This window comes from Pelodiscus sinensis, chromosome 5, assembly GCF_049634645.1.
Source record: "Pelodiscus sinensis isolate JC-2024 chromosome 5, ASM4963464v1, whole genome shotgun sequence".
Taxonomy (NCBI): Eukaryota; Metazoa; Chordata; order Testudines; family Trionychidae; genus Pelodiscus; species Pelodiscus sinensis.
In genome coordinates this window covers 41,693,832-41,715,642 of record NC_134715.1, presented here as the reverse complement: position 1 = coordinate 41,715,642, position 21,811 = coordinate 41,693,832, and the positions used below count along the sequence as shown (strand labels likewise).

Sequence of the window (21,811 nt, the reverse complement as noted above, 5' to 3'; positions counted from 1 at the left end):
ATTCCACTCTCTGCCTCAGATGCCCATGTTGCAGTGAGAAGCACAGAACAGACAAGAAGCACAAGCAGACAAAAGGCTTTCTTTGGATAACTAACAGAAGCTTTCAGATCAAAGGCCCTGATTCTCATAGGGGACTTCAATCACCCTGATATCTGTTGAGAGACCACTACAGCAGTACACAGACAACCCAGGAAGTTTTTAGAGAATGTTGGGGATAACTTTCTGGTACAAACCCTAAAGGCACCAGCCAAGGGCCATGCTCAGCTTGACCTACTGCTCACAAACAGGAAGGAATTAGTAGGGGAAGTAGACATGGGTGGCAACCAGGGCAGCAGTGATCATGAGATGGCCGAGTTCAGGATCCTGGCCAAAGGAAGAAAGGGGAACAACAAAATACAGACCCTGGACTTCAGAAAAGCCAACTGAAGAAAATGATGGACAGGATCCCCTGGGATGCTAACATGAGGGGGGAAGGATTCCAGAAGAGCTGGCTGTATTTTAAAAAAGCCTTATTAAAGGCAGAGGAACAAGCCAACCCAATGTTCAGTAAGAAAAGAAAATATGGTAGGTGACCATCTTGGCTTAACAGTGATATTTTCAGTGAGCTTAAACACAAAAAGACAGCTTACAAGAAGTGGAAACTTGGACAGATTACTAAAGAGGAGAATAATTATATTGCTCGAGCACGAAGGGGTTAATCAGAAAGGCCAAAGTGCATTTGGAATTGTAGCTAGCAAGGGATGTGAAAGGTAACAAGAGAGGATTCTGCAAGTATGTTGGCAATAAGAAGGTGGTCAGGGAAAGTGTGGGCCCTTACTGGATGAGGGAGGTAACCTAGTGACGGATGATGTGGGAAAAGCTGAAGTACTCAATGCTTTTTTGCTCTGTCTTCAAAGACAAGGTCAGCTCCCCAACTACTGCACTGGGCAGCAAAGTGCGGAGAGAATGTGGGAAGTGGAAAAAGAACAGGTTAAAAACTATTTAGAAAAACTGGACATACACAAATCTGTGGGGCCAGATCTAATGCATCTGCAGATGCTGAGGGAGTTGGCTGATGTGATTGCAGAGCCATTGTCTTTGAAAACTCATGGCAATCAGGGGAGGTCCCAGACTATTGGAAAAAGGCAAATGCAGTGCCCATCTTTTAAAAAGGGAGGTAGAATCTGGGGAACTACAGACCAGTCAGCCTCACCTCGGTCCTAAGAAAAATCATGAAGGGGATCCTCAAGGAATCCATTTTGAAGCTCTTGGAAGAGAGGAAAGTGATCAGGAATAGTCAACATGGATTCACCAAGGGCAAGTCATGCCTGACAACATGATTGCCTTCTATGACCAAGTAACTTGCTCTGTGGATATGGGGAAGGTGATGGACGTGATATACTTTGACTTTAGCAAAGCTTTTGATACCATCTCCCACAGTATTCTCGTCAGAAAATTAAAGAAGTATGGATTGGATAAATGGACTGTAAGGTAGACAGAAAGCTGGCTAAATCACTGGGCTCAACCAGAGCCAGATTATCCATTGGATATAATAGGCATGGTGCCTAGGACCTAGGAAAAAGTTCAGGGCCTAAAAAGTTCGAGGCGTACAGCTAGTTCGGATTAGAAGCCTAATCCGAACTAGCTACTCTGTGCCACGTGTAGCCACGCGGCACGGGGTTCGAACTAGCCGGCATTTAAAAATGGCGCCGGCCGGCTTCATGCAAATGAAGCCCGGGAAATTCAAATCCCGGGCTTCATTTGCAACTGCGGATAACTACATTACCCCCGCTAGTTCGAACTAGCTGGGTAGTGTAGACATACCCATAGTGATCAGCGGCTCGATGTCTGGTTGGCAGCTGGCCTCAAGTGGAGTGCCCCAAAGGTCAGTTCTGAGGCTGGTTTTATTCAACATCTTTATTAATGACCTGGATGAGGGAATGGATTGCCCCCTCAGCATGTTCAGAGATGACACTAAGCTAGGGGGAGAGGTAGATTGTTGGAGGGTAGGCAAAGGGTCAGAGTGACCTAGACAAATTGGAGGATTAGGCCAAAAGAAATCTAATGAGTACAAGTGCAGAGCCCTGCACTTGGGACAGAAGAATCCCAAACATTGTTACAGGCTGGGGACTGACTGGCTAAGTAGCAGTTCTGCAGAAAAGTACCTGGGGATTACAGTGGATGAGAAGCTGGATATGAGTCAACAGTGTGCACTTGTAGCCAAGAAGGCTAATGGAATACAGTAATTCCTCATTTAACACGTGCCCGCGTAACACGTTTTTGTGATAGCACGATTTTTTTTTTTTAGGGAATGTTTTTTGAATTACACAACAGTCCCCTGAATAACACGATTTCCCTAGCTGGCCTGTTGCTGGCAGCTGCGCAGGACTTTTCTCGCCTCCCTGCAAAGTGGCAGAGGGTTTGCCGCTCGCTGCACCATTCCCCGCTGACTCCCCCTTGCCGGACGCCTTGTCCCCTCTCCTCCGCCCCCACTTACAGGCTGGCGGCTGGGTTTCCCCCAGCCGGCCCATCACCAGCAGCGGTGCGGGACTTCTCCCGCCTCCCTGAAAAGCGGCGGAGGGTTTGCCACTCACCGCGCCGTTCCCCGGCAACCCCCCCTCACCGGACGCAGTGCAGGTCCTGGCAGACCCATCACAGGGGCATATTCCTAACCCAATCCCCCTTCTCTTTCCTCCTTTTCGCTTCCCCAGAGCCAAAAACCTCCCCTCCCTGCTGTAACCCAGTCCCCTTTCTCCCCCAACCTTATGTCCTGGTCCCAACAGACACCACCGCTTGAAACGCAACCCCCACCTTCTCCATTATTTTCAATGGGAAAATTGACCCCGCATAACACTTTTTCACTGAGCACTATCATTTTCTGAAACGTATCGATAGTGTTAAATGAGGAATTACTGTATTGAGGTACATGAGTAGGAGCATTGCCAGCAGATTTAGGGAAGTGATTATTCCCCTTTATTCGGCACTGGTGAGGCTACATATGGAGTACTGCATCAAATTCTGGACCATCCATTACAGAAAGGATGTGGACTCATTGAACAGAGTTCAGTGGAGGGCAACAAAAATAATTAGGAGGCTGGAGCACATGAGACTTGTGGGAAAAGGCTGAGGGATTGGATATACAGAAGACAAGAGTAAGGTGGGGATTTGATAGCAGCCTTCAACTATCTGAAGAGGAATTCCAAAGAGGATGGAGAGAGGCTGTTCTCAGTAGTGACAGATGGCAGAACAAGGAGCAATGGTCTCAAGTTGCAGTGGGGGAAGGTCTAGATTGGATATTAAGAAAAACTGTTTCACTAGGAGGATGAAGCACTGGAATGGGTTACCTAGGGAAGTGGTGGCATCTCCATCCCTAGAGGTTTTTAATTCCCAGCTTGACAAAGTCCTGACTTGGATGATTTAGCTGGGATTGGTCCTGGTTTTAGCAGGGGGTTGGACTCGACCTCCTGAGACAGGCCTGAATGTGGGTGTGTGTGAAATGTGAGAACCCCCTCCCCCATGGTTCCCCAAGGAAGCGTGCTCCAGACAGCCGGGGGAAAGCAGGAGTGGTGTGCTGCCCAGGCCTCCCTATTCCATGTTCTGGCCAGCCAGGGGAAGGCTGGGACTCATTCTCCGCATCCCTCCATCCTTTAGGTCCACATTTACAAAAAAGCATCCCCCTCAAAATTCCTGTATATGGGTCTGTGAAGTTTTTTTTCCAACCCCATGGCTACGTCTAGACTGGCATGATTTTCCGGAAATGTTTTTAACAGAAAACTTTTCCGTTAAAAGCATTTTCGGAAAAGAGCATCTAGGTGGGCACGGACACTTTTCTGCAAAAGCACTTTTTGCAGAAAAGCGTCTGTTGCCAATCTAGACGCGCTTTTCCACAAAAAAGCCCCGATCGCCATTTTCGCGATTGGGGCTTTTTTGTGAAAAACAAATCTGAGCTGTCTACACTGGCCCTTTTGTGCAAAACTTTTCGCAAAAGGGACTTTTGCCCGAACGAGAGCAGCATAGTATTTCCTCAAAAAGCACTGATTTCTTACAGTAGGAAGTCAGTGCTTTTGCGGAAATTTAAGCGGCCAGTGTAGACAGATGGCAAGTTTTTCTGGAAAAGCGGCTGATTTTCCGGAAAAGCTAGCCAGTCTAGATACAGCCAAGCTGTTTGCAAAACAGGGTCTACTTCAACAAATGTCGTGACTCCAAAAAATGAAGAGAAAAAAATTCAAAATTGTTAAAAAAATTGGAAATATGCATGGAATGGGAAAATCATTTATAGTTCTCTCACCTCCTCCCCCAAAATACAGGATGAGGATATTTTCCGATAATTATTCTAAAATTTGACTAAAACAATGCTTTAAAATATGGAACTGGTTGAAAAGTTACTGAAAATAGCTTCTACTTTTTTAATGTTTGCATTTTTGTATTTTTTGAGTTTTTGTGTTTTATTTAGAAATAGAAAAAGATCATACTGATCCTGTGACTGGTCACCCCCTCCTTCCCAAAAATAGTCAATACAAATGGTTAGAAATGTTCAGGATTTTCTAATCAAAATATTAATATTTATTCCAATAATGTTAAACTAATATTTGGCAATGTTAAATCAATCTCATTGATGTTTATAACACTGCAGTTACTTCCTTAAATCAAATCACTGGGTCTTTATTAGCTGTTTGGCCAATAAGTACAGTCTGGCCAAACCTACTTCAATAACAGCAGATAGAGTCTTTGTGTAACTACATCAAAACACAAAGGACAGCTTAGCTTAAAGCCCTCCTTTTTCTGAAAACTGGGGATAGCATGATCTTTGCTGAACCCGTAAGAATGAAGTGCAGGCATTTTAACTCCATGGGTAGTGATTTAAACAGCAGGTCTTAACAGAAGTTAAGAAAAGGCGCCATGTACCATCTCCATTGCAATAGCAGCTCTTTCTTGCCTAAGAAATGTGACTTAGAGGTGACATCTGATTTAAGAAAAAAATCTGCAAGAGTTCATCACTAGAGGAATGGTAGGGAAAGCAGAACATAGTGAATTAGCAAGACTTGTATGTGCACAGGAGGGTAAAACATATTCAAATCAACACTGAAAGGAAATAATTAATTAAAACAACAGATCTGGCCCAGAAGTCTGGTTGGTAAAGGTTGATCTGACTAACTTGTCCTGTGAATTTAGATGTTTAGCAGTAGACTTGAAAAAGATAGTTGATCCTCCACTTATTTTCATGATAGAATTTGAGCAGCTTTTTACCAATGAGAGCCCTGAAACTGAGGGGTTTTTGTTTTTTTGTTTTTTCATATTTAAGTACTGTATTCAGCTCAATCTCTGAACATGCTTCAGGTGTTTGAAAGAAAAGAAGCAAGTTTTTCATCTTACTGTTTTCTGGGATTGTTATCCTTGTCACCATGCTGGCCATCACCATCCTGGCCATCACTGTGCTCATCGCCTCCGTGCTGGCCGCCTCTATGCTTGCCGCCTCCGTGCTGGCTGCCTCCGTGCTCATTGCCTTTCTGATGTCCGTCTCCGTGCTCACTACCGCTGTGCTGGCCGACTCAGTGGTCACCGCCTCCGTGCTGTCCATCTCAGTGCTCACTGCCTCTGTGCTGGTCGTCTCAGTGCTCACTGCCTTTGTGATGGCCATCTCCGTGCTCACTACCCCCGTGCTGGCCGTCTCAGTGCTCACTGCCTTTGTGATGGCCGTCTCCATGCTCACTAACCCCATGCCGGCCGTCTCAGTGCTCACCGCCTTTGTGATGGCCGTCTCCATGCTCACTAACCCCATGCTGTCCTTCTCAGTGCTCACTGCCTTTGTGATGGCCATCTCCATGCTCACTAACCCCATGCCGGCCGTCTCAGTGCTCACCGCCTTTGTGATGGCCATCTCCGTGCTCACTAACCCCATGCTGGCCTTCTCAGTGCTCACCGCCTTTGTGATGGCCGTCTCCATGCTCACTAACCCCATGCTGGCCGTCTCAGTGCTCACCGCCTTTGTGATGGCCGTCTCCATGCTCACTAACCCCATGCTGTCCTTCTCAGTGCTCACCGCCTTTGTGATGGCCGTCTCCATGCTCACTAACCCCATGCTGGCCGTCTCAGTACTCACCGCCTTTGTGATGGCCATCTCCGTGCTCACTACCCCCGTGCTCACTGCCTTAGTGCTCACCGCCTCCGTGCTGGCCGTCTCAGTGCTCACCGCCTTTGTGATGGCCGTCTCCGTGCTCACTACCCCCGTGCTGGTCATCTCAGTGCTCACCACCTTTGTGATGGCCGTCTCCGTGCTCACTACCCCCGTGTTGTTCGTCTCCATGGTCGTAGTCTCGCTGGCTGCAATCATGAATACTAAACCTTGTGCATACATAATATTAAAAGAAAATCATTTATTACTGGTAGAACTGAAGTACTGCCTTTTCTTAAGACTAGCTGACACTTTACTTATAAAACTCTGGTTTTAGCTGCTTATATCTTTGCCAAAACTTTAACAATTCAGGCCAAGAGAATTTCAACCAAAATGGTTTCAAGTCTCAGGGGGATAGCCATGTTGGTCTGTAACTTTAAAAACAGAACTTTGTTAGTCTCTAATGTGCCACAGGCCTCCTCATTGTTTTTAAAGTGGTTTAGGCATTTCTAGAACAAGGTTAAGGAAAAGAATGCATCATTTTACCCAGGGGCAAAATATTCTTACTTGGACTGTCAATTAAGTGATTAACTCAAAAAATTAATCAGGATTTACTGCTGTTTTAATTGTACCATTAAACAATAGAATAACAACTGAAATATTTTGGATGTTTTCCTACATTTTCAAATATATTACTTTCAATTACAACGCAGGATACAAAGTGTACACTGCTCATTTAAAATTATTTTTGTGTACAAATATTTGCATTTTAAAAAGATAAAACACTTCATAAAAGTACTGTAGTGTCATGAAAGTGCAACTTACAAATGGGGTGGGTTTTTTTGTTTTTGTTTTTTGGGGTTTTTTTGGTTTTGTTACATGACTACACTCAAAAACTTCATATTTACATTGTCACCAGAATGTGAGAACAAGCATTTGCATGGGACTTTTATAGGCAGCACTGAAAATGTATGTGCCAGATATACTAAACAGGCGTATGTCCTTCATGCTTCAGCCACAATTCCAGAGGTCATACTTCAATGCTGATAACTGTTGTTAACAAAATAATGCAGGAATTCAATTTGACTCAACTCCTTGGGAGAGAAATGTACATCTCCAGCTCTATTTTACCCACATCCTGCCATATATTTCATAGAGCAGTTTCGGGTGATGACTCAGCATATACTGTTTGTTTTAAGAATACTTTCACTGCAGATTTGACAAAACATATAGAAGGTACCTATGATGGTATGGACTAGGCCCCAATATCCCTGCTGGAGGCTGGAGGCCTTTCTGTACCCTGCCCAGCAACAGGTACAGAAGAGAGGTCCTCCAAACAGAATAGAGTGGCAGCCTCTGCTGCAGCCAATCAGGGGCAGCAGGCCGATATAAAAGAAGCTGCTGGGCCAGGGCTTGGCAGTTCTTTCCTGGAGCTCAACCCAGGCAGACCAAAGGGCTGACTGGGAGAACAACCGTGCTCTCACTGGGAGCTAGACTTCTGACCTGTTCAGAACCAGGTCCAGTGGCTGGAGACTAGCCAGTAAGCCAACAGCAACCCTTGCAGAACCCTGGACAGGAAGGACTTGACCACAAGACCCAAGAGAAAGGGCTGGATAGAGCAACTTCCCAGGGATGTGGCCCAGGGAACATGATAGCAACCAACTTCTTTGAGACTCAGAAGGTAACTGCTATTTATAGGGTCCCTGAGCCGGGATCCAGAAGAGTGGGTGAGCCTAGGTCCCCCAAACTCCCAGCAGCCACAACAGGAGGTAAGAAGAAGCCTGGTCCCAGGCTACAGACCAGACACTTCCTCTCCTGCAGACAACCGGGTAGAGAGACTATAAGTCTCCTCCCACCACTGAGGGATGCTCACAAGTACCAGTGTGAGATTTCTAAAGAGAGCTACAGCACTCAAACCAATATTTAAGAATCTGAAGTGTCATCCAAAATCTGAGGGAGAAGCCTGGAACATGATTTCGGAAGCTTTGAAAGAGCTACACTTGGATTCAGAAACTACAGAACCTGAACCTCCAAAAAAGAACATCAACTTTCTGCTGGTGGCCCTCACTGCTTTGGATCGTTACTGAGCAGAACCCATCAGCATCATTAACACATGTTCTCCGCATTAGTGGTTGAAGTATGAAGGGGCAAATGAATCTTTGTGTATCTGGCATGAAAATGCCTTGCAATGCTGGCCACGACAGTGCCATGCAAATGCCTTTTCTCATTTTAAGGTGGCATTGTGAATTAGAAGCAGGCAGCTTTATCCCCTGCAAATGTAAGCAAACTTGTCTTAGCGATGGGCTGAACAAGAAGTAGGACTGAGTGAATTTGTTGGCACTAAAGTTTGACTTTTTTAAATTTTTGAATCCAGTTATGTATTGTACACAATTCTACATTTGTACATTCAACTTTCATGATAGAGACTGCACTCCAGAACTTGATTTAGATAAATTGAAAAAATAAATATTTATAATTAAAAAAAAGTGAGCAATTAAAACCAATACATTTTAACAAGTAGAACACATCCCAAAATACTGTAAATAAATGTTATGCTATTATTGTTTAACAGTGTGATTAATTGCACCATTAAGTGTGATGAATTTTTAAAAATTGCTTGACAGCCTCTAATCCTTAGAACCTTTTCTCCTAGGCTACGTCTAGACTGCAAGCCTCTTTCAAAAGAGGCTCTTTCGAAAGCATCTTTCGAAAGAGCCTCTTTAGAAAGAGAGCGTCTAGACTGCACGGAGAAATTTCGAAAAAGCGGCTTGCTTTTTCGAAAGAAAGCATCCAGTGAGTCTGGATGCTCTCTTTTGAAGAAGCCCTATTTACATTGAAGAACGCCTTCTTTCGAAAGAGGAACTTTCGAAAGAAGGCGTTCTTCCTCGTAAATTGAGGTTTACCGCCATCGAAAGAAAAGCCGCGTTCTTTCGAATTAATTTCGAAAGAACGCGGCTTGAGTCTGGACGCAGGGGAAGTTTTTTCGGGAAAAGGCTACTTTTCCTGAAAAAACCCCTGAGTCTGGACACAGCCCTAGACAGTCTAGAGCCCTTGTGCTTTGAGGTAAGGACTTGACATTTAGAAAGGGTCCCACTAGAGTTCGGGTTATGTCGTTTGTCTGTCTAAATCTGGCTGATTTATAAATCTTTAAAAAAATCTCAAGTTTGCACCTGTTCAGCAGCAATCCCTAGCTCAGGGTTGTATAGTCCTATACTTGCTCCTCCTGCTCACTGGGAGCTGCTGTAGGGCCGGACACCAGAGCTAAGAGCAGAAAGAATGCCTCTCCATACTCAAAATGCAGGACAATGTAGCACTTTAAAGACTAACAAGATGGTTTATTAGATGATGAGCTTTCGTGGGCCAGACCCACTTCCTCAGATCAAATAGTGGAAGAAAGTAGTCACAACCATATATACCAAAGGATACAATTTAAAAAAATGAACAAATATGAAAAGGACAAATCACATTGCAGAACAGGAGGGGGATGCGGGGGGGGGGGGGGGAGGAAGGAAGGTAAGTGTCTGTGAATTGATGATATTAGAGGTAGGGAGAGTGGGATGTTTGTGAGTTAATGGTATTAGAGGTGATAATTGGGGAAACTATCTTGGTAAATTCACAGACACTTACCTTCCTTCCTCTCCCCCCCCCCCCCCGCATCCCCCTCCTGTTCTGCAATGTGATTTGTCCTTTACATATTTGTTCATTTTTTTTAATTGTATCCTTTGGTATATATGGTTGTGACTATTTTCTTCCACTATTTGATCTGAGGAAGTGGGTCTGGCCCACGAAAGCTCATCATCTAATAAACCATCTTGTTAGTCTTTAAAGTGCTACATTGTCCTGCATTTTGCTTCAGCTACCCCAGACTAACACGGCTACATCTCTATCACTATTCTCCATACTCAGTGTTGTCAGTGTTCCTGCTTCTGGTTCTCTGGAAGGGTGAAAGCTACCTGACAAACTGTGAAGGGTGAAAGACACAGATGTCAAAATGCATTTAATGAAGTAATCATGTAACCCAATGGTCACCAATCAGTACATTGGGATCTACTGGTAGATCTTGGAGCCTCTGACAGGTGATCCTGATGGGTTTGGCCTAAAGGTGATCAAGCCCAGTGCTTCAGTTGCTCCTCCCGCTCCCCCAGACTGCTGCGCATCTCCTGCCATTTGCCTTGGAGCTGTCCCCTCAGGAGCCTCCTACTTGCTGGGCAGGGCAGGGCAGGGCAGGGGAGGGTGCTGATGTCAGGGTGGCCCCTCTCCTACCCTGTAGCCTATCTCCACAGAGCAGAGAGGGGGCACAGCAGGACGTGGGTTGGAGCTTTCTGGCTGCTTTGGGGAGTGGTGCAAGGCCAGGGCAGGAGTGAATCTACCTGGCCCCACTGCACCACCACCTAGGACCCACCTGAGGTAAGCAGGGCCCAGCTGGTGCCCACATCCCGAAACCCTCCCCGTCATGAACCCTACTAGGGCTTGCACTCCAAGCTCCTGCCCTAGCACCCCTGTATCCAAACACCCTCCCAGAGCCTGTACCTAAAACCCCCTCTGGCATCCCAACTGCCTGCCCCAAGCTCATGTGAGGGGACTTAGCCCCTTACTAAAACTCAGTGGGAGTTTTTGGTTGGCCAGCTCCCACTATCAAAAGGGGAAAGGTTCATGAGAAATCAGGGCCCTGAGACTGACATACCCCCAGGGACAATGGGAAGAGGCCAACGCTGTGCTGAGGGGCGGTCCTGCAGTGAGAGAGCCACACACAGCCCAAGGAGCGAAGACCCTGTGCTGAGCAGCAGACCTGCAATGACCAGAGAGCTAAAGGGGTCAAAGAAGCAACACAAGGAGCTGGAGTCTGGCAAAGCAGCACAGTCTGCAGCTGGGTGTGGTGAGCAGCTGGGACCAGCAAAGTGGGGAGGAAAGAGGCTCTGGACAGGGACACGCCACCAGCCAAGAGGCCCTGCAGGCCAGTCTTGGAGAGGGATTGTAACTCCAACTGGGAGAGGGGTCCTGCCACCTAGAGCCTGAGGCCATGTGATCACTGCCAGAGCAAGCGTGTCCAGCCTGCAGCCCCCCTGCAGCACAGCCAGGGCCTGAGAAAGAGCCCTAGGACCTATAAGGAACAGACTGGCTATGTCTACACTCATGGCTTCTTGTGCGAGTAATATGCAAATGAGGCTAAGCGTGGAATATCGCCGAGCCTCATTTGCATACCTAATAAGTCACCATTTTTTTCAGAAGAGGCTCTTGCGCAAGAAGGAGCATCTACATTGCCCCTTCTTGTGCAAGAAAAACTCTCTTGCGCAACGCCGTTCTTCCTGAACAGTAATAGGTGTAACGGCGTTGCGCAGGAGGGTTTTTCTTGCGCAAGAAGGGGCAGTGTAGATGCTCCTTCTTGTGCAAGAGCCACTTCTGAAAAAAATGGTGGCTCATTAGGTATGCAAATGAGGCTCGGCAATATTCCACGCTTAGCCTCATTTGCATATTACTCGCACAAGAAGCCGTGAGTGTAGACATAGCCACTGTGAACTGTCCTTAGACTCTGTAGACTGCTACAGAGCAGGACTGTGTGTTCTCATTTAACCTCATTTCTCCTTATTCTTTTCTCTTTAATCAGTTGGGCTGTGTCTAGACTGCATCCCTTTTTCGTAAAAGGGATGCAAATTAGACATATCGCAATTGCAAATGAAGCGGGGATTTAAATCTCCCCCGCTTCATTAGCATAAAATGGCTGCCGCTTTTTTCCGGTTCAGAGCTTTGCTGGAAAAAAGCGCCAGTCTAGACGTGGATCTTTCGGAAAATAAAGCCTTTTCCGAAAGAACCCTTATCCCTCTTAAAATGAGGGATCTTTCGGAAAATGAGGGATCTTTCGGAAAATAAAGCCTTTTCTGAAAGATCCCTTATCCCTCTTAAAATGAGGGATAAGGGATCTTTCGGAAAAGACTTTATTTTCCGAAAGATCCGCGTCTAGATTGGCACTTTTTTCCAGCAAAGCTCCTAGCCGGAAAAAAGCGGCAGCCATTTTTATGCTAATGAAGTGGGGGAGATTTAAATCCCCGCTTCATTTGCAATTTCGATATGTCTAATTTGCATCCCTTTTATGAAAAAGGGATGCAGTCTAGACACAGCCTTGTTTAATAAATTGTGTTTGCTTTGAACTGTATGAAATGATCACTGGGTCAAGAAAGCATGCAGTGTGCAGAGAGCACCGCAGAGTGGGGACACCCTAGCCTCTGCCCCACATGACTACAAGGTCGGGGATTAAGCCCCAGAAAACCTGGGCCCAGCCTTGTTAGGATTTCGAGGACTCTGCTACTCAGGAGTCAGGGAGGGAGCCCTCAGGGGGAGGGAGGCCTTTGGGTAAAAGAAGTGGGAGTGGGGACTCAGATCCTTTCGCTGGTCCATTTCACCGGGGTGGTATAGAAGCCAGGAAAGTTCTTCATAATAGCGGGACCATTCCCCCGCTTACACTCAGATCAGAGCCCCTCTCACACTCCAAATGCCTTAATCCAAGACCAGAGCCTGCACCCTAACCCGCTGCCTCATCCAGGTGAAAGTGAGGGAGGGTCTTGGAGGGAGGAAGGATGGAGTGAGCAGGGATGGGACCTCGGAAAAGGCGCACAAAGGAGGTGGGACAAGGGTATTTGGGTTTCAGGTAGATCTTGGATTGCAATTAAATTCAAAAAGTGATCTTATGCTTAAAAAGGTTGAAGACCACTAACCCCTGAAAACTTCAGCGTTTATACTCAGGGGCAGGCAGCTCCTGGCTGCCTCCCCCTCTTGCTACCTATGTATTGTGGGGGCTGGGAAAAGACAGGTGGCACCCAGTGCATGCGGGAGCCAGCTTTTAAGCCAGTTCCCAGCCTGTACCAGCTCCTGGATCCCCTGCCTTCCACTGCCTCTGATACAGCTTAAAAGCTAGCTCCCTGTGCACACCAGCTCCTGCCTCTTTCTCCCCCCCCCCCCCCCGCATGCTGCTGTCTCTGATACACGGGGGGTGGGGGAATGCTGCGTGTAACCATGCACATTAACTGAGGAACTCCTGTACAGTTACACTTTCACATCCCTAGTGAGTGATGGGCTAAGAAGTCAGAAGAGAGGATCAGAGATGGGCTGTGGGAAGAATCAGAGACACACACACACATAGAGGCAAGCAGGAACACTGCGCCCCCCCTCCTCCCCCTGCAATAACTGTAAGGGGCACAGAATGCCTCCAGCCCCGGGGCTGCAGTGCCAGAGGGAGTGAGCTTGTCCCAGCTCCGCAACTGTGGGTGAGGAGACCAAGGTCTGGCCTGAGCTGTGGCAGGGTGAGGGAGACCTGTCAGGCTGGCAGGGGAGGGAAGGGCTCCTGAAAGGGATCAAAGTTAAATTTCTGTGCATGGCCCTAGGAGGTTGAAGGAATGACGTGCGAGTGGAGAGGAGACAAACTGTGAGGTACATAATCCCTTCCAGAACCGGGACTCGAATCCAGGGTTTCTTTATGCCATCACTTCATTGATATCTAGCAAATAACTGCAGAGCCCACTGAAAACAGGCACGTCTGATCCCATTTTGTGGTTTGTTCACATAGAAGATGATAACTTGTTACTGTTATCAGCTATCCCATTAATTCATATTTTAGAGTTCTGTTCTTGCTAATGACACATAGGAGGCTCAATACTATTCCACATGATAGTTGCTTTGCTGTTTTTATGTTTGTGTTTTTAAAACTATGAGAAACTACCCACAAAAATCTATGTTAAAGGAATGTTAAATGTGCAAAGTCAAGCATCGAAAAGCCAGAATTCAGTTTGCCTGTCTAATTTAATGTTATCTTCCTTGCATGTAAGCAGCATGATACACACTTTAATCACAAATTGCTATTTCTACAAGGCCCCTGCATTATTCAGCAAATGCACGAGGCAGATCTCTTTCTGAAGAATAGAAAAGGGGATAAATGGAGAGAAAAATTAAAATATTTATAAGAAAGGAAAAGTGAGATAAGTAGATGGAAGGGAGCACAAACACTGGACTACACTTAAGTAAAAAGAGAGAGAGAACAAAAATGTAACAAGGGAAAAGAAGGAGAAAAAGAATGTCCTGATACATTTTTTTATTTTGTTAGAGAAATGGGAGTCAAATATAAAAGCTATTGCATAGGAAGATAAGTAAAACAGTTCATATGTAATCTACAGCAAATAATATTATGTATAGTGTTATCTTTAGTGAGTAATGCTATGAGAAAGAGTCACCTGGCATCACTGCATCAAAAATGAAATCAGTCTATGTTTGAAATAGTTAAATATCTATCCGGGGTGAAAGCCTGCCTCCAGTAAAGTTAAAGGGAGTATTGTCATTTATGATCTTCAATGTCTGCTATGTTGTTTACTTACAAACATGATAAATGCTTATTTGACAATAAAGTCTCAGAGGGGTAGCCATGCTAGTCTGCATCTTTAAAAACAACAAATAGTCCTGTGGCACCTTAGAGACTAACTATACAGCCTCCTCCCCGCCACACACACACACACACACACACACACACACACACACAAATAAATATATTTTTGTTAGTCTCTAAGGGTATGTCTACACTACAGCACTAATTCGAACTAACTTAATTTGAATTAGTTAATTCGAACTAAGCTAATTTAAATTAGCGCATCTAGACCCAAAAACTAATTTGAATTAGCATTTTTCTAATTCGAACTAGTGCATCCACACTGATTGGACGCTGGGTCGCATTTAAGGGCAGCTGAAACCGGTTCCGGCAGGGCATCAAGTCAGTAGTTGCTTTGTGTGGCTGCTGTCTGAGGCTATCTGAGGCTTGTGCTTAAAAGGACCCCCTTGGACAGTCGGTTCTCAGCTTTTCCGCTTGCTTGCCTACCTCGCCGAGGGACAGCAAAGTGTTTTTCTGTCTGCCTGCCTGTGTCAGTGGTTCCCATTGGGGACACTGCCGCAGTTGGCACGATGGAGCCAGAGCTCACCCTGGGCTGATGAAACTGTACACGGGGCACCTTCAATGCCAGGCTCACCAGGGCTCTCATTGTGGTCGAAGGGGCCTTCGGACGCCTCATAGCCCCATTCCTAAACTGAGGAACTATTTTATTTTAGTTTTTAAACTGCTGCCTACTACCATAGCATCTCAGTGCCTACTACATAAAATCAATAGCCATAACAAAGCCATTATATATTTCATGGAGTCATTGACACTTCTCCCTTTTGGGGGTCAAAACTCTGCTTGGGATAATTTTTTTTTAGTATGGCTGATAGGAATTAAGAGGCTGTAGAGGGATTGGTATTGTGAGCATCTTTATTCATAGGGTATGTCTACACTACAACACTATTTTGAAATAACTAGCACTATTCTGAAATAACTTAGTCTGTGTATTTCCATTCCAAACGGCTAAATGTAGTGCCTTGCATGTAGAATAGTGATAGAGATGTAGCCGTGTTAGTCTGGTGTAGCTGAAACAAAATACAGGACTATGTAGCACTTTAAAGACTAACAAGATGGTTTAGAAAGCTCATCATCTAATAAACCATCTTGTTAGTCTTTAAAGTGCTACATAGTCCTGTATTTTGTTTTAGTCTGTGTAGGCAGCTATTTCAAAATAATGTGAAAATACTGTCAAGATGGAGGACTTATTACTCCGACTCCTGTAACCCTCATTGTACGAGGAGTAAGGGTAGTCGGAGGAAGAGTGCTCTATTTCTAAATAAGTCCTATGTAGATGCTTCCTATTTTGAAATCAGCTATTTCGAAATAAGATACACAATTGACGTAGCTCAATTTGCATAGCTTATTTTTAGTTAAGCCCTGCAGTGCAGACACACTCAGAGTCCAAGGTCCAAAGGGATCATTGTGATCATCTAGTCTGATCAACTGTGTAGCACAGGCTCTAGAATCCCCCCATGCCTTTTGCATAACTTTTATAAAACATTCAGTCTTAATTTTAAAAATTGCCAGTGGTGGAGAATCCTCCACAACCTTTGGAAAATAGTTCCAATGGTTAATTACCTTCACTACTAAACATTTACCACTTATTCTGGCTGAATTTTTCTTGCTTCAGCTTCCAATCATTATATTTTATTATACCCCTGTTTGCTAAACTGAAGATCCCATCATCAAATAATTGTTCCCCATGTCTATACTTATAGACTGCAATCAAGCACTTTCTTAAGGTGGAAAGGATTTTTTTTCCCCAAGAACAAGATTTTGCTATATTTCCTAAAGACAGGCACTGGAATTATTAGATCTCCTCTGCAAAATAGCACTTCCCTATCTCACAGGAATATTGGGAGGGGGGAAAAAAACCACATAGAAGATTCTGAGGTGTTCCTGGGATGGGATACTATAGTAATAAATGCCATGCACATGCCATAGATCAGGGATTCTCAACATTTATTGCACTATGATCTTCTCCTGACAAAAAAACGTAGTACACAACCCAAAGAAGGGGGACTGGAGCCCGAGATCACCTGAGCCCCATCACCCCAGATGGGGGAGACCACAGCCCAATTGCCAGTGCCCCTAGTGAGGATCAAAGCCAAAGGCTTCAACTGCAGCCAGAGAGGCTGTAACTTGAGCCCTTGCTGTCTAGTATTGAAACCCAAAGGTTCTGGCTTCAGCCCAGGGCAGTGGGACTCAGGAATGGGCCATAGTCCCCAGCAAGTCTAAGCCAACCTGGGTGACCCCATTAAAATAGTCTTGTGACTCACTTCAGGGTCCAGACCCAGAGGGCACATCTACACTGCAGCACTGTTCCAGAATAACAGCCGTTATTCTGGAAAAATAATCCTTGTGTCCACACTGCAATAGCATTCTGACAAAAAGTCGAAATAATAGAGGGCTTTTTCTGACAGCAGTAAATCTCATTCTATGAAGAATAGCACATTTTCCAAAAAAGCTTTTTCAGAAAATGGCATGTGCGGATGCAGAAGAGGGAGTTCTGTCTAAAAAAGAGGCCTCCGGGAAATAACACAGGTGCCTTCTGTCCACACTCATCACAACTCTATAGTTCCTGTCTCCCTGCAGCATTTAAAGCCACAGACACCTGGGACAGGGCTTGTGGCAGGAAGCTAGACCTGGGAGCTACAACTCACTATGGGTATGTCTACACTACCCTCCTAATTCGAACTAGGAGGGTAATGTAGGCATACCGCACTTACAAATGAAGCCCGGGATTTGAATTTCCCGGGCTTCATTTGCATAAGCCGGGTGCCACCATTTTTAAATCCCGGCTAGTTCGAACCCCGTGCTGCGCGGCTACACGCGGCACGGAGTAGCTAGTTCGGATTAGGCTTCCTAATCCGAACTAGCTACTTCGTGCCGCGCGTAGCCGCACGGCTCGGGGTTCGAACTGCCGGCATTTAAAAATGGCGCCGGCCGGCTTCATGCAAATGAAGCCTGGGAAATTCAAATCCCGGGCTTCATTTGCAAGTGCGGTATGCCTACATTACCCTCCTAGTTCGAATTAGGAGGGTAGTGTAGACATACCCTAAGTGGCTGCCAGTTCCACAGTTGTGGGCACCCATGTCCCAGCCACAAGCCCCCCAAGAGCTCACTGCCCCTCCCAGGGAGCATGTACAGGGCTTCCAGGAGCCTGCCATGGGCAGGAAAAGGCGTGCACCATCCTGGTCTAGAGCAGAGATCCTGGCTGTCTTCGAGGTGTGTGACAAGGAGGAGACCCTCCAGAATCTCCACTCCAGATGGTGCAATGCCAACATATATGGCCAGATGGCCAACAGCCTGGCCACGAAGGGCTACCAGCACAGTCTGGAGAGGTGTGGAGCAAAGTGAAGGCGCTCCAGCAGGGCTAGGCCAGAGAGCACAGCTCTTGCTCTGGGGCAGGATCCCACTCCTGCCCCTATTATGAAAAATTTCACTGCATCCTGGGGGGCATTGAAGCCCCTTCCCCGTTCCTGGTCATGAACTCAGGGCTGGAGATGCCCATCGTTGCCCGGCCGGGGGTCCCAGCCCAGGAGGAGGAGAAGGAGAAGCTGGAGAAGCAGGAGGAGACAGTCAGCACTATGACAACGCTCACATTGGAGCCGGTACCCCAGGGTCTGCATGTCTGCCAGGCATTCTCCAAGGCCAGGGAGAGATCAGCAGGTGAGCGCTCTTAGTTTTTCACAAACACAGGATGGGGGGGGGGGGGAGTGGGATCGTTGCTCACCCTTCTCAGCCTGGCCCTTGTGCTGCAGTCCATGCATGGGGATGCATGTGCAGCGCCGGTTTGCACCATGCAGCCCCTGGAGGCCACCCCAGAGCATCCCTGGGCTCCTGCTCACAGGCTCTGGGGAGGCCAGACACACTTCTGACCAGCTGGAAGGAGGCTGGGGACAAGGGCACACGGACGCCCACACACAGACTCTGGAGTGCTGCACACGGCACACGGGCAGGCCTGCACGCTCAAGGTACCACCCACTCCTGGGGACAGTGCTGCCAGGTGCAGGTGTGTGTGCGGCCCCAATGGGAGCCCAGGCTACTCGAGGCCCTTCTCCCGAGCATGGGATCCCAGTGTGGCTGGACACTTGCTTTGCCTGCCTGTCCATGGGATGAGGGATGGAAGGGCAGGAAGCATGGGCCCTGGGGACTTCTGGTCCCCTGTGATGCAAGGGCCTCTGTGCAGGCCACACATGGCCTTGCTCCCGGGACATCATCATCCTCTGGCCCAAGGACTGTTCCTGTCAGCTCATTGATGAGGGCAAGGCCTCTGGGAAAGTGTCTCCAGGAGCGACTGGCCACCTCTCTTTATTCTCCCCAGCTAGACCAGCCATGACTGTGGGCCAATTACCACCAGGTGAACCAGCCGCCTGACACTGGGGGAGCCACAGAGGGTCCAGGAGGACCTAATGAGGGAGCACATGTCTGTCCTCCGGGACATGCAGCAGATGCTCTCCAGAAGGTCCGTGATGATGCACGATTTTGGGCCCAGATGTGGACCAAGCTGGTGCAGCAGGGCCATAACATTTGTGCCACCTCTGGGAGATGATGGCCTACCCAGCTCCTGTTCTTGCCCCCCTCCCATGCCTGAAGCTGCCCCCCTCCCATGCCTGCCCCTGCTCCCCCTGCCATGTCAGCCCCTGACCCCCCTGCCATGCATGATCCACTCCACCCCCCTACTCTCTTTGGCCCTCCACATCCTGAGGTCACTGAGGTCCCTGAACCTGAGGTGGAACTTCCAGCTGCACCATGCACCACTCAGCCCCACGTCTGAGCCTCTGCTCCAAGGTTCTCAGCCCCCCCTCCTCCTCAGTTACTTTTATTAAAAAAAATACAAAGTTTTTTTAAAAAACACAAAACTGATCTTATTGGGTCTCCAGGGAAAGGGGGAGGGAGGGGTTTCTCTGGGGAAGGCATAGAGAGGCAAAGCACAGGCCCCTAGTGGGGAGGCCCAGGGGAGAGTTACTGGGGTCCTTCAGAGAAACTCTCCCTCAGTGCCTCCTGGATGTGCACCCCCACCTGATGGTCCTGCCGGATGGCAGCTGTGCGTTGTCTACATGGCGCCAAATATCAGGAAAACCTCTTCCTCAAAAAAAATCAGATGAAGATATGCAAATGAGAGCACAATTTGCATATCTGCGTCCGAAAAAACCCAGCAATGTAGCCATAGCACCAGTTGTCAATCGTGTTGCTGTTTTTGAACATGGATTCTGAGACAAAACCCAGATTGAACCCAAGTGTTCCCATCTGCAATTCAATTATATTTGCAGCTTTTAGAAGAGCCATGTTTCCTGTGGAAATCCGTTCTAATGAATCTAACAACCAAATGCTCAAGAAACATGCAGAAGCATTGCAGAAATTTATTTATGGACAATCACGTCACGGAGCGTACCAGAAAGAATTACGGTGGAAGAGAGAATATAGTGCCCTTCTTAAAGCAGAAGATTCATTAACTTAATATAGGATGTGGGTGAAATTCCTCCTGTGCAAAGGGCTGGCAGCACAAGGTCTCAAAAGGCATATGTAGGACCTCAATAACACATAGGTCTCATGTTGACCCTATGCACAATATGCTGCTCTTGCTGTATGAGGCTAGAACAGAAAGCAGTGAACATTCCCCTTACTAAAAATATGCCATTCTTAGATCATAACATTTTTAGAGTGGGCATCGTGTCTATGTATGTATATTATAGAATCTATAATAGCAAGGACCAAGCCAGATAAGCACCTCCAGGGGCTATTATAAAATAGATTATTATAACATAGATATTAAATAAGAAGACCCTTCAGAAAACAAACCAGAACATCATTTAGCTGCAAAGGTTTTTAGTGTCAACATTTAATAGTTAAAGTTACAGCACTGTTTACAGCTATTCTCTGTAAGCCCCTGGCCTCTTGTTACAGAATTGGGAAAGTGAATGAGGCAGGAAATTACTAGACAAGAAAAGATGGTCTTCTAGCTAAAGGCCACCCTGGAGAATTTGATCCTATCCCTGTCTTGCTATTTGATACTGGAGAAGTGATTTAAACTAATTTTTTCACAGGTGGTTCTCATTTTCTGGGTGCCCAGTATGATTCATGGGGTCTGATTTGCAGAAGTGCTGAGCACCCATAACTACAGCTGAAGTCAGCAGGACCGTGCTTAGAAGGTATAATCCTGTGATGCTAAGTACTATGTAAAATCAGGTCCTAAGTATCACAAGCTAGGAACCCAAAGTTAGTGGATACCTTAAAATTTTGGCCTTACTCGCTCAGTTCCCCAGGTGTAAAGTGGGGCTATTAATCTGACAGGGGTGCTATGGAAATAAATTAATTCATGTTTGTCAAGTACCAATACTATAATTAAGAAAAGCACAGTCAATATACTGCCCTATTTGAGATATCACATAACAGCTGTGGATCTCTAGATTCACACTAAATAATGGCTTAATGTGCTTGCTACATTAAATCTTAATATTTACTTTTGACACATAGAAGTGAAAATAAAATGTTTAAAGTTGGAAAAAGATGTTGGTACTTGGCCCTCTTGTGCATTCAATGGATTTCTTCTGAAATAACTTGACCATATTTTTTGTTTAAGATTAGTAATTATAGAGATATCATTTACATTAAATTTGCAAAATATCTGTATGATTTGCCACGCCATTACACAGGTTCCTAACTCAATTAATTCATATGCCAGGGAGTGAGGGGAAAGTTTACAGTCTGCTGTATTCCTCACTCTGGATAAGGAGCGCAGTGGGCAGACAAACCTGAACTTGCCCCAGCTGGGGGAAATGCACCCCTCCCCTGGCTGTGGGGGCAGGGGCTGGAGCTGCAGCAGCTATGGAGAGGCATTTCTCAGCTGGCCCCAACCTGCTGCAGTGAGACAGGGCTGGGGTAGTCCCCTTTCCTGGGGCAGCCTGCATTCTGAACCCCTCATCTCCACACCCACCCCAGAACAGTGATTTAAATGAAGTAAATACATTTTCATTTTATTTTCCAAAACAACAAAAATTATTTGAGTTAGGGACCTGTGCAACACTGGCTAAATCTTCTAGTAGTTTATAACTGACAAGAAAAAGAACAAAATCATTCACTCACCCGATAGTAAAAGAATAAAAGGAGGCATAATTTTGCACATCTTCATTTCTTCTGAATTTCTAACCAGAGGAAAATACCCTGAAACACAAACCAAAAACTCCGTTCCTGCAAACCTGCAAGCTATGTGTGGCCCTCAGGCAACAGACTAACTCTCACTATCTCTCTGCCCCTCTGGCTTGCTTGAAGTTGTAATCAGCCAATAAGAAGCAGCAGAAATAAAA

The 21,811-nt window shown here is 46.3% G+C and overlaps 1 protein-coding gene across 2 annotated transcripts in view; it reads right to left on the bottom strand.

Moving 5' to 3' along the window:
* The window catches only part of LOC102459659 (uncharacterized), a 30,507-nt gene extending 8,696 nt beyond the window's left edge, over positions 1-21,811 (bottom strand). The window contains exons 1-3 of one of the 2 annotated variants that reach the window (XM_075929887.1): positions 21,591-21,811; positions 5,353-6,321; positions 1,193-1,246 (exon numbers count right to left, since the gene is read on the bottom strand). In XM_075929887.1, coding sequence (XP_075786002.1) covers positions 1,200-1,246; positions 5,353-6,321; positions 21,591-21,636 — 1,062 coding nt within the window. In that variant the 5' untranslated portion in view covers positions 21,637-21,811 and the 3' untranslated portion in view covers positions 1,193-1,199. The remainder of the gene's footprint in view (positions 1-1,192; positions 1,247-5,352; positions 6,322-21,590) is intronic. The other variant, XM_006131775.4, reaches the window with a different exon arrangement.